We start from the raw sequence: 13,295 nt of genomic DNA on the forward strand, positions 1-13,295 counted from the left end.
TCATTAAAGAGGAGGCAGTTGGGGTATGGGACATTAAAAATAACAGTGATTCCCATTTGCCTTCAGCCACCATTTTGTGAAGCTAAATCTCAGCTGCTTCTGTCACCTAATTTTGGAATAGTCTCAAGATTATTTCCTTTCCCAAAGGTCACCCCATTTAAGGAATGTCACAAAATTATCCCTCTTTCCCTCTCATTTTAGAGTCTCCCAATCCCCTCCACCAATAAGAACCCAGGTGACTTGATCCTTAACATTCTGTTTTTTACTTCCTCCAATGGGTGTAGAATGCAAGGTTCTGGATCTTTGAAATGGATTTGTTTCCAAATCAAAATTTTTTTCCAATGGCATGAATTACTAAATAAATCAGCAAGTGGATTTAATTACTCTGTTGGGCCCGGGGAAAATTTTAACAGATAGATAAGGGAAGGGAAGCCCGTTCAGACTTAAGGAACAGCATGGCCAAAGGCTTGGTAACATAAAATCATAAATGCATTTAGGGACGAGATTGTAGATCAGTCGGCTGACTTCAACACAGGGAAGTAGTAGTGAAAAATATGGAAAGATAGGAAGGTATGTAGGGGCCTAAGCATGAAAAGCCTTGAATACCAAGCTAAAGAGTTTGGATTTAATAAATATAGAATTATAACATTAATAGCTAATCTTTATACAAGTGCTTACTATGTGCCAAGCATTAAGCTAAGAGCTTCACAGATACATCATTTCAGCTGATTTCAGAAAAGTCTGGAAAGACTGACACGGACTGATGATGCTAAGTGAAGTGAGCAGAACCAGATCATTGTACACGGCAACAACAAGATTATACCACAATTCATTCTGATGGACATGGCTCTTTTCAACAATGAAATGATTCAGACCAATTCCAATAAACTTGTGATGGAGAGAGCCATCTACACCCAAAGAGAGGACCGAATGTGGATCACAATGTAGCATTTTCACCATTTTTTGTTGTTCGCTTACTTTTTTTTTCTTTCTCATTTTCCCTTTTTTTATCTTATTTTTCTTGTGTAGCATCATCAATGTGGAAATGTTTAGAAGATTTACATATGTTTAACTCATATTGGATTACTTGTTGTCGGGAGGAAGTGGGAAAAGTGAAGGAAAAAAAATTTGAAACACAAGGTTTTGCACCGGTGAATGTTGAAAACTACCTTTGCATAATATTTTGAAAATAAAAAGCTTTTTTTCCCCTGATGCAATTGGGATTAAGTGACTTGCTCAGGGTCACACAGTTGGGAAGTGTTAAGTGTTTAAAACCAAATTTGAACTCAGGTCCTGCTGACTTAAGGGCTGGTGCTCTATCCACTGCACCACCTAGCTGCCCCTAAAAAGCTGTTATTAGAAAGAAAGAAAGAAAGAAAGAAAGAAAGAAAGAAAGAAAGAAAGAAAGAAAGAAAGAAAAAAAGAGAGAAAGAAAGAAAGAAAGAAAGAAAAGAAAGAAAGAAAAAAGAAAGAAAGAGAGAAAGAAAGAAAAAAGAAAGAAAGAAAGAGAGAAAGAAAGAAAAAAGAAAGAAAGAAAGAGAGGAAGAAAGAAAGAGAGAAAGAAAGAAAGAGAGAGAGGAAGAAAGAAAGAGAGAAAGAAAGAAAGAGAAAAAGAAAGAAAGAAAGAAAGAAAGAAAGAAAGAAAGAAAGAAAGAAAGAAAGAAAGAAAGAAAGAAAGAAAGAAAGAAAGAAAGAAAGAAAGAAAGAAAGAAAGAAAGAAAGAAAGAAAGAAAGAAAGAAAAAGTAAGAAAAAGAAAATATTTGATCAGGGAAGTAACATGATCAGAGATGTGCGTTAGGAAGATAGATCCAACACCTGCATCAGGGAGATGGAGGGAAAGGAGAGAAAGAGCTAGAAGTGTAATTAGAGTCACCTTCCCTTGACACCTTTCTCTCCAGGAAAACATCAGGACACTGGCCCTCAGCCTGTTAGGCCCTATAGCCTTTGCCAGGGATGGGCAGCAATAGGAGAGACTGTTATTATTATTAAGATCCCCAGGAGTAGTCCTTAGGAAGCTGCTTCTAGGACAGAGTGACCCAGGGGCAAAGGAAAGTGCTCCCGTTTTATAGAAGGGCAAGACCAGGGAACTTAATTGTCTGGCCACAACTAAGCCTGAGGAACTGGCCTGCTCTCCATGCCCCATCCCCTTGCCCTCGGGAACTTGAAGAAAATTGGGCTGGGAGATGAGGGGGTGGCAGGTACTTTCCCTCAAACTTCCTGGAAGAGGAGAAGGTAATAAAGATAATAATAGGGAGACTCCGCTTTCTCTTCGTTTCAAACCCAACACTAACCCCTTTGTGGTCAGACAGAGCCTAACCCTCACTGGGGGTGAAGGTGGGAGGGAGTCACCGGTGGGTCAGTGGAGGGCAGCGGAGTAAAGTGGACATGAGGCCCGAGGTCTGGGCAGTCCGGAGCAGGGGAGGAAGAGGAGGCTCTGCTGGGGCCGGGGGGCTCGCATGGTCCTGAGAACAAGAGCAGAACAGAGCCACCTCCCGCCAAGCCCAGGGAACTCCCCTAGAGAGGTCCCTTTCCCTCCTCTTCCTCACCGGCCCTTCCCCCACCCCTTTAAACCGACACAGCTCAGACCACTGGTTGGCCTTGGCCAGCAGCAGCACCCGTGCGCCTTCCCTCTGGCCGGATGCCCGGGTCCTCCCCTGCCCCACCCCCCCAGGATTACATAAATTCCCTCCCCTCCTCCCCTGCCCAGTCCCCAGTTGCAGCCTCGAGCAGCCCCAGCCAGATTGCAGAGCAGAGGTGAACAGCATGGGTAAGAGCACAGCCACTTTCTCCTCCTCCCCCCACAATGACAGACACCCAGAAGGCTTCGGAGAGCCCAAGCCCCATCCCTCCCTCCCCTTCAGCCGGCCCTGTGAGCTCTCAGGAGTACTCTGCCAGGATCCACACAGAGGGAGCACAATCAGACCGGGAGGACTCTTCTTTCCCTCCCAGTTCAGCTGAGCCTGAGATCCCCAGACTTTGTCCTGCCAGGGTTAGGAGAAAAAATGTGGAGAGTGCTTTCCCCTTCCCCCTTCCGGACCTGTGATCCTCCAGACCACCAGAAGCACCCTTTGACCTTATGTTGCCTCGGTTGGGTGAGAGCAGCATCAGCACCGGACTCTGTCCCGAGTTAGTGAGCCCCAGAATCACACCCTCAGCCCTCCCAAGGTTGGCTTTGGCCAGCCCAGATGTCCCAGGCCGCTTAGGGAGAGGAAATCTCCGAGGCTTTAGTAGCCTTCTCTTTTCTGCAGAGTCCAACCCTGATTTGTCAACCTGCCCCTGGTGGACAGGCTAGAGTTGGGTCGGCTCCTGCAACCGTGTGAAGTTCTGAGCTCTGTGGGGGCTTGGCCCGGAGAGGATCCCGGATGGGGATTTCCTTGGGGCCCTTTTTAAAGACAGTGGGGGGGAGGATTGGAATTGATTAGCAACCTGCATCTGGAACCTCTGACAAGTCCCCGGAGGAGCTAGAAGTGGTGAGGTGGGAACATAGAACCCAAGATGAGAGATCCAGTCTCTTTAGGAATTCTTTTGGAGTGTTTGCCAGTTTGCCGCTTTTTCCCCAGCTCATTTGACAGATGAGGAAACTGAGGTAAACAGGGACAGTGACTTGCCCAGGCCCACACAGCCAGTCCGTCTGAGGCCACGTTTGAGCTCAGGTCTTCTTGACTCCAGACCTGGGGCTCTCTCCACTGTGCCAACCTGGCTGCCCTGAACCTCGGAGGAGAGATGGAGCCTAATTTTCTCGACTCTGAAATCTCCAATTCCCTTTGGATCTCATTTGTCTTTGTACCTCAGCATTTCTGCCTCTGTGTTTGGCGTCCCTTCCTCTCTCTTCCTGTGTCTCTCCCCTGTATAGTGCTAAACTGCCAGCATAGGACCTTAATTCCCTTCTCTGTGGTTCCTCCCAGACTCTACCAAGTGAGACCCTGCCAGAAGCCAGAGTGCCTTCTGGACCCGATATGCCTGGGGCTGATGAGCTGGTGCTCTCCACTCATATCCAGGGCAAGGTTAACATCAGCAGAATCACAGCTGTAGGGATCTAGTGGAGATCGTTTCCATTGGCTTCCCCATATCTGAGAACCCTCATTCCTAGAGACAGACCAGATTAGCTATGATGCAGGGAGGTCGGAACCAGACCCAGTTCCCATTCTTTCCTCTCCTACCCTCTCTTTATTTGCTCTTTCTCAATTTGTAGTTCTTCTCTCCAGTCCTTCCAGTGTCACCTCCAAACTGTGGGGTATCTAACAGATGCATAAGTGGCAGACGCCACCAAAAATAATTCCTTTCCCCTGGAATCACTCCAGAACATCTTGTCCCTTCCCCCATCCCGATGACTTCCACCACAGCTTTCTGGGAATGACTGGGGCCATCTTGTACAGATTGTGGCCCCTCACCTGCAGTAGCCCTTTATGGGTTTAGCCCTTTGGAGTTTATTGTATTCAGGCTTCTGGTTATATAATATGGGTCCCTGGCAAGAAGCCCCAGGAAGGACCGAGTATTGCCTAACCACACCCAGCTTGGGTCCCTCTTAGTTTACTTTTGCATGCTCTTTCCCAGAGGATTACCGACATTTCTCTGAGATTCTGGAGATATCAGGGGAAAAAAAAAAAAGGTTTTCAGTTTCCTGAATTCTGCCCTCTTAAGACCCAGACAGGCTTGATCAGTCGCCAGGTTATTCTTTCCCCCTTTCCTTTCCCATGGGAGAAGGATGACAGTGGAGGAGAGAAAACACCCTTGTTAGAAAGGTAGAAAACTGAACCAGAAGCCGGTGCCAACTGAGCAGATGACGCAGGCCATGGAGGAAGCCAGAACGTGTGTCTTGGGGGACTACAGATGTGTGGCTCAGAAATGGTGAGGGGTCACCATTTAATAAAAAAGCTGGGGAGATCTCTAGAAGCAAAGCAAAGTTTATTCTATTTCTCGCAAGAAAGTATAATCCTCATTAGCTGAGGCTCTTACATTCTAAACTCGGGAACTACCCAAGAAATTGAACTTGATCAGTAAGTACATAGTTGCCCATATTTGACTGAAATAGGGAGAAAATGATGTCATGGAAGGATAGCAGGAAGGGGACTTAGATATGCCCTTGACTTAATCTTCAAAGTCCTTCAGGACTGCTCCAACTCTGAAGTAGATGAAGCCTCACTCGATTTTCACAACTGTCTTGAAAGATCTCACGTCCTCTGGTTCACAGAGATGAGCCACTCTCTGACCCAAACTTCTCTCTCTTCCACAGCCAAATGTGAGAAATGTGGACCCGGCTATCCCACGCCTCTGGATGCCATGAAAGGCAAGTGTACCTGCTGCCCCGGGACAGGGAGAGTGCCAGGAGGCCCAGCACTCGATGTCCTTCGGAGAACACTGCCCTTGAATGGGGCTGGGCTCCGCAGCCGCTGTGCTAAATGAGCCGGGAGTCCCCGGCCTTGGCTCCCTGTGGGTTCTGGCCCCTTCCTCTCCCCCACAGCGCCCATTCTCGGACCTCACCTAGTGCCCTCTGCCAGGTCTGTGTAGGCTGACCCACTGTTTGTTATCAGGGCCCCGAGAAGAGCTTCTCTACCTGCCCTGTATCTACAGGAACACGGGCACAGAGGCTCCTGACTACCTGGCCACCGTTGACGTGGACCCCAAGTCTCCTTCCTACAGCCAGGTAAGATGGGCCTGGAGCTCTCCCACCCAGCCCCTCACCCCCACAGGGTGCCATTGCCCCTCTGTCTCAGTGGAGTGGGGGCTTCTGCTGCGGCCCTTCACTCCTTTGCCCACTGGGCCTCTGCCCCCAGGTGATCCACAGGCTGCCAATGCCGCACCTGAAGGACGAGCTCCATCACTCCGGCTGGAACACCTGCAGCAGCTGTTTTGGCGACAGCAGCAAATCCCGCACCAAGCTCATCCTGCCCTGCCTCATTTCCTCCCGCGTCTACGTGGTGGATGTGGCCGCCGAACCCAGGGCCCCAAAGCTGCATAAGGCAGGTCCCTCTCCTGGCCCACAAGATCCACAATGTCTGCCTCTTCCCTTGTTCCCAAAGAACACCTCCCCTAAGAGTCCGCTCTTTAGTGGGAAGTTTCCTGCTGCAATAGGAAGAGACCGAATGGGGGAAGCGTGGGATGCCCCCATCTGATGCCCCCGTCAGGGGTGAGCTCTCCGTACAGCACAGCTGGGGCACGGAAGGCAGAACCACAGGGGGTCCAGCACCTGCTTGGATGCTAACAGCGATTCCAAGATCCCATGTGCCCCCTCCAAAGGGAGCCGACCTCTGGAAGGGAAGGGGAGTCTCTGATGTTCTAATTAAGATTGGGAGATAACGAACCATGAAGATGGGGGGAACACGAGCCCCCTGGTTGCTGACCCTACTCCCAACTTCCATCCAGGTGGTGGAGCCCACAGAAGTGATGTCCAAATGTGACCTGGCCTACCTGCACACCAGCCACTGCCTGCCCAGTGGGGAAGTGATGATCAGTGCCCTGGGGGATGCGAAGGGCAATGCTAAAGGTACCAGCGTGGCAGAGAAGGGTTCTTGGGAGGGCAGAGACCTACATGTCTGGGCAGGGGATGCAGGGGCGGGACCAGGGCTAGCTTCACCTCGAGATGCTGGGGAGCAGCCTGAGAAGCTGCTGACCTACTAAATGAAAGAAAAAGCTCGTGCTTATCCATGTGCTGGGTGCCAAGGACCCAAATGCAAAGGACAGGCTCTGTTCTCCAGAACCTCAGGTTCTAGTCTAATGGCCCCAAAGCCTCAGGGTGCAGCAGCAAAGCAGACCTTAACACATCCTCCTGAATGTCATTTCTATTGACAAAATTATCTTTATTTCTGATGTTGAACCATGGGCCAGGGAGAGCCAAGACTTTCTTCTCTGGGTCTTTATTGGGGAAGGCTCTGGAGGAGGCAGGGGCCACAGGACTAGCAGAGCAGGGGTTGGGCCCCATCTCCAGGAGGATTGGTCCCCGGATGATGGCCTTGGTTATCAGGGAAGGGAGGGGTTTGTATCCCCAGGACTTGGAGACTTAAATGCTTGTTGCCTTGACTGGGTCTGGTCTGCCCTGTTCTTCCTGGGACTCAAGCTGACAGGCCTCAAAGGAGTGGAGAGCTGTTGGTGAGGGCAGGAATAGGGCACCACAGCATAGACTTCCTAACAATTGTGTCCTTAAGTCAATTAATTTAACCCTTACAGACCTGTTTCTTCATCTGTAAAATGAAGGCTGTTTTCAGATTCTAACATTTCTAAGTAAGGCATTCTCTGCATTAAGAGCCACCTACGTTTAAGGGGCAGGAACAAAGGAACAATAGCATAAAGACCCTGGGACCTCCTCTCCATGTGAGTCCTGGGAGATAAGCTCCTGGGAACTGCCCGCTACCTGGAAGTCCGTGCCTGGATACAGGACTACCTTCTGGAGTGGGATGAGTCTGCGAGCCCCCTTCTCCATACTTCCTTCTTCAGGAGGGTTTGTGCTGCTGGATGGAGAGACATTTGAGGTGAAGGGGACATGGCAAAAGCCCGGAGGGGCTGCTCGAATGGGCTACGACTTCTGGTACCAGCCTCGGCACAACGTCCTGATCAGCTCCGAGTGGGCCGCCCCCAATGTGTTCAAGGATGGCTTCAAGCCTGCGGATGTCTCTGCGGGTGAGGGCCCTCCTACTCCGATTCCCAACTTGCTGGGTCTCATTTCTCCTTCCTCCCACCTTTCCCATCCTTGAGCTTAGACCCCTGGGGATAGGGTCTCGGGCTGCTGAACGTTCTTTCCTCCATCCCAGACTTAGCTCCGGTTTCCTACTTTCTCTCTTCCTAGAACCCTTTGTTCGGACTTCCAGCTTCTTTCCTTGTCTTCAGCCTCGCTCCCCACTGTTCCCTCTCACCCCTTAAGTCTTGTATTGGGATAGCTAAGGGTTCCGCATCCCTACTCTCTGTACGTGACTCTCCATCCCTCTTAGGGCTGTACGGGAGCCAGCTACATGTTTGGGATTGGCAGCGTCGGGAGCTTATCCAGACTCTACAATTGGAAGATGGACTAATCCCCTTGGAGATCCGGTTCTTGCATGACCCAGCTGCTTCTCAGGGCTTTGTGGGGTGTACCCTCAGCTCTAATATCCAGCGTTTCTACAAGACTGAGGTGAGTAGAATATTACTTTGATGACATTGTGTGATGATCAACTTTGATAGATTTAATTTTTCTCAGCAATACAGTGATCCAAGATACTGCCAATAGTCCTGTGATGGAAAATGCCATCCACATTCAGAGAAAGAACTATGGAGTCTGAATGTAGATTGAAACATACTATTTTTACTTTTTTTAAAATTTGTTTTCTTTTTCTTGTGGTTTTTCCCTTTTGTTCTGATTCCTTTTTCACATGACTAATATGGAAATATATTTAATATGTTTAACATGATTGTGCACACATAACCTGTATTAGATTGTTTGCTATCTTGGGAAGGCGGTAGGGAAGGGAAGGAGAAACATTTGGAACTTAAAATCTTTTTGTTTGTTTGTTTGTTTGTTTTTATTTTTTTAATAGCTTTTTATTGACAGAGCCCATGCCTGGGTAATTTTTTTTACAACATTATCCCTTGCACTCACTTCTGTTCTGATTTTTCCCCTTCCTCCCTCCATCCCCTCCCCCAGATGGCAAGCAGTCCTTTCCATGTTGAATAGGTTACAGTATATCCTAGATACAATATATGTGTGCAGAACCAAACAGTTTTCTTGTTGCCCAGGGAGAATTGGATTCAGAATGTATAAATTACCCACGAAGAAAAACAAAAATGCAAACAGTTTATATTCATTTCCCAATGTTCTTTCTTTGGGTGTAGCTGCTTCTGTCCATCTTTGATCAATTGAAACTGAATTAGCTCTCTTTATCGCAGAGAACCACTTCCATCAGAATACATCCTCAAACAGTATCGTTGTTGAGGTCTATAATGATCTTCTGGGAACTCAAAATCTTACAAAAATGAATGTTGAAAACTACATGTAATTGGAAAAAAATAAATACTATTAAGTGCAAAAGATTTATATCATAAAAAGACTATATGATGTAAGAAATGATGAGGTTAGTTTTAGAAAAACATGAAAAGACTTGCATGACATAATTGAGTGAAATAAGTAAAACCAAGAGAACATTGTATACAGTGACTGCAATACCATTCAAAGAGTAGCTGAATGACTAAGCTATTCCAAGTAACATGACTGTTCAATTACAAAAGACTTATGAAGGAAGATGCTATCCTTCTCCAGAGAAAGAACTGATATCTAGAAGTATGAGTCATGTGGTTCCACATATTACCATTCAGTCACTTTCAGTCATGGCTAATTCTTCTTGACCCTTTTGGGGGGTTTTCTTGGCAAACACACTAGTTCCACACACAGATCTATATCAAATGTTGGCCTTCTCTAATGTGGAGTTGGAAAGGAGGGGTTCAACTCAGAAGTCAAAATCAAAATTAAAAATAATTTAAAAGGATGACTAGGTATGACCCTCTCCATTAATCTTACCCCTCATTCTTAGATCCACACCTAAGAAAACAAGGCCACAGTTGCACCTCCACTTCCCCTAGTTGCATATTCCCGTGGTCTTGGTCCTCTTACCATACTCAAACCCTGCCAGCACAGAGGTGCTCAATAGACACTTGGTAACCAACTTTTCTCTGCTTGCAAGCAGAGGGTCTGAATGTGTCTTTTCTCCCCATCCCTGCTGGTCCTCTCTGATACAGGGCGGGAAGTGGGCAGTTGAGAAGGTGATCCAGGTGCCATCCAAGAAAGTGGAGGGGTGGATGCTGCCCGATATGCCAGGTGAGCCCCATGGGGACGGCATCTTACTTCTTGCAGGAGGCAGGGATCCAGGGATCAAGCCGTCCTTTTCCTCTCCTTTCAGGCCTGATCACAGATATTCTCCTATCGCTGGATGATCGGTTCCTCTATTTCAGCAACTGGGTCCACGGCGATCTGAGGCAGTACGACATCTCAGATCCCCGAAGGCCCCGCCTCGTGGGACAGGTTGTGGAGCTGGGGAGAGGAAAACCCAAGGGGAGCGAAAGTCGAAGAAAAGGGGGTGAAAGAGGAAGGGGGAACAGGACAGATCACTGAGGAGACAAGTAGGGAAGGGAAGGCAAGAAGCCCAGCAGGCTGGCAAGGACAGCCGACCAGGAGCCAGGCCGGGGCACAGTGGGTTTGGGAGGGGGAGAGGGATGGGACCGGCTGTCAGATACAGCTCAAAGGAAGAAGGTGGGCAGTGGCCCTGTGCTCACCTCTCTCCCCATCAGATATTCATTGGGGGCAGCATTGTTCAGGGAGGCCCTGTGCGAGTCCTAGAGGATAAGGAATTGAAGTGTCAACCGGAGCCTCTGGTGGTCAAGGTAAGAGCATCTCCTTCCCTCAGGAAACTATCCCCAAGGTCTGGGACCCTGACCTAGGAGTTTTCCTCTCTCTACCCTGCGTGGGAGGGAAGGGCGAGAGAGGGATGTCTGGATTTATCTCAGCAGAGGCTATCGGGATCTTTGTGCTTCTTCCCCAGGGTAAGAAGGTCCAGGGGGGTCCCCAGATGATCCAGCTCAGCTTGGATGGACGGCGCCTCTACGTCACAACCTCCCTATACAGTGTTTGGGATAAGCAGTTCTACCCTGATCTCATTAAGTAAGAGCCAGCCTCTCTTCCCTATCCCTTTCCTTCTCCCTCCACCACCCCAAAGAAACTCCTTGCCAGGCTTCTCCGAGCCCCCACACTTCTGGGTTCCTTATGTAGAAACCTAATCCCCATGATTGTCCTGAAAACTTGCCCCTAAACGTCATCCCATGGGAGTGTCCAAGTTGGGGAGGAAAAATTCCCATGGTTTGCTGGAGGAGAACAAGAGAATCCCAAGGGAAAGAAGTGACCTTCTCCTTCTCCCATATATCTTCTCCTACCTCATGGATCCATATTTCCCTTTTCCTCCAGGGAGGGCTCTGTGATGCTGCAGGTTGATGTGGACACAGAAAAGGGGGGCCTGACACTGAACCCTGATTTCCTGGTGGATTTTGGGAAGGAACCTCTGGGCCCAGCCCTAGCCCATGAGCTCCGCTACCCTGGGGGTGACTGTTCCTCTGACATCTGGCTCTGAGCTGCCCCTGCCCTCCTTCGGAGCCCACACTCCTCAGGCTCTGCAGGTCTGGGCCTCTTGGCAGGGCCTTCTGACTTCCCTCCCCATGGGGAGGGGAGAACCTGTCTGGAATTTTGAGAAGCAGCTCCCTTTTTAGTCCCTGATTGTATTTGCTCATCATCTGCTATTTTTATATGGTTTCTCGGTTAACCTCGATGTTGCCATGATCTTCCCATCTCCCTCCTCCCACTGGTGGTGGTTATTAAGAAATAAATCAAATACTTTCCCTTGAGTCTTTTATAATTGAGGGAGATAGGCATTTACATGTAGATGTATATTCCCAGCACAGCTGGCCTTTTTTGCTTAGGCTAAGAAAGCATGCAAGAGTTTTATGAGCTTGTAAACCCAACTCCACATCCATTACATGTGTCTAGTTAGCCCGTGCGATTATAATATAGTGCTACAATATGATAAATATGAAAATACATTTAATATGATGTACATATATATCCTTTATTAGACTGCTTGCTGCCACGGGGAGGAAGGAAGGATGGGAGGGAGGGAGAAAAATAGAAATCAAAACCTTTAAAATGCTAAAAAATAAAAAAGATTTTTTAAAGAATGTAGTGCTCATTGATTAGAAAAAAGCAAATTAAAACAACTCTGAGGTACCACCTCAGACTTCTCAGATTGGCTAAGATGACAGGAAAAGATAATGATAAATGTTGGAGGGGATGTGGGAGAACTAGGACTCTAATGCATTATTGGTGGAGTTGTGAAGTGATCCAAACATTCTGAAGAGCAATTTGGAACTATGCCCAAAGGGCTATAAAACTAAACTAAAAACCCTTTGACCCAGCAGTTTCACCACTGGGTCTGTTTTCCAGAGAGATCATAAAAGAAGAGAAAGGCCCCACGTGTGCAAAAATGTTTGTAGCACCTCTTTTTGTAGTGATGAAGAAGTAGAAAAAGAGTAGATGTCCATCAGATGGGGAATGGCTGAACAAGCTGTGGTACATGGAGGTAGTGGAATATTATTGTTCTATAAAAAATGATGAACAAGCTGATTATAAAAAGGCCTGGAAAGATTTACACGAACTGATGCTGAGAGAAACAAGCGGAACCAGGAATGCATTGTACACACTAAAAGCAAGAATGTGAGATGATCAATCATGAAAGACTTGGTTCTTCTCAGTGTTCAGTGATCCAAAGTAATCCCAATAGTCTTTGGACAGAAAAAGTCATTTGCGTCCAGAGAAAGAACTAAGGAGACTGAATATAAATCATACATGCTATGTTCACTTCTTTTTTCTGTTTCTCTCTCCCATGGTTTTTGCTCTGTGTTTTTTTCTCTCCAACATGATTCATAAAATAACATGTATTAAAAACAAATAAACTTACTACAATAAAAGAAAAAAATGCAGTGCTAATGAGGTTCAAATCAATGACCCTTTAATAAGCTTTGCTATCTTCCAAAGTCTGGGTCTACCACACTTCTAACCCCAACTAGCCACTGAGGAGATTATTAGGGTGATTAGGAGAAAGGGAATTCCCACTGATGAAGATAGTTATTTCTTCAGTGGAAAATAGACTTCATGTCATGCTGCCCACTATTTTCAATTCAGCATATAACAGTCAAGTATGGAGGATGCAGAAACCAAAAAAAAAAAAAAAAAAAGTCTGCCTCTGAGAAAAATACAATATAATTTGCACACAATTATGAGCCAAAATGAAAAAAGAGAAAAGAATTTATATATGTTTCTGATACTATAAATATGCATGAGGTCAGAAAGAAAGGGGCAGAAACCACAAACAATCTCACATACTGACCAAAAACTTCATTATTCTGTTGAACAACTTTCTGTCAGATCAACTCCTACCACCTTCTAGTCCCTGGCTTCTTCCTTTGTTGAACTTGCCTCGGGAAGTGGCCCCTGGTCTGTGTCACTGATCACTGGTCCACCAGAAGACCACCGGCAGCCCCCAGCTAGAGAAAGGACTTCACACTGTCCCAGTCAATTTAATGTTTAATTAGCCCATGAAAGGGCTGCTGAAAGCTGTTGACCAAATTGTGGTTTGGCCAAGAAAGCTATATTATCTTTAAATAAATAAATAGAATTAATTAAATAATAGTTTAAATGATTTAAATAATTAAATAAATTGAATAATAAATAAATACATGATTAAATAAAGGGAAATAAATAATTCACTTGTTTTGTAGGGTTCCTTTTATC

General features: G+C 46.8%; 1 protein-coding gene across 1 annotated transcript; it reads left to right on the top strand.

The window, feature by feature from the left end:
• Positions 1 to 2,676: 2,676 nt before the first annotated feature.
• On the top strand, positions 2,677 to 12,491 carry SELENBP1 (selenium binding protein 1). The gene is made up of 12 exons (XM_051992659.1): positions 2,677 to 2,768; positions 5,235 to 5,288; positions 5,533 to 5,645; positions 5,776 to 5,961; positions 6,365 to 6,485; positions 7,433 to 7,615; positions 7,924 to 8,102; positions 9,701 to 9,779; positions 9,862 to 9,983; positions 10,250 to 10,342; positions 10,501 to 10,619; positions 10,920 to 12,491. The coding sequence occupies exons 1-12, from the start codon at positions 2,765 to 2,767 to the stop codon at positions 11,080 to 11,082; spliced, it is 1,416 nt and encodes a 471-aa protein (XP_051848619.1). The 5' UTR covers positions 2,677 to 2,764; the 3' UTR covers positions 11,083 to 12,491.
• Positions 12,492 to 13,295: the final 804 nt, after the last annotated feature.

This window comes from Antechinus flavipes, chromosome 4 (assembly GCF_016432865.1).
Source record: "Antechinus flavipes isolate AdamAnt ecotype Samford, QLD, Australia chromosome 4, AdamAnt_v2, whole genome shotgun sequence".
NCBI lineage: Eukaryota > Metazoa > Chordata > Mammalia > Dasyuromorphia > Dasyuridae > Antechinus > Antechinus flavipes.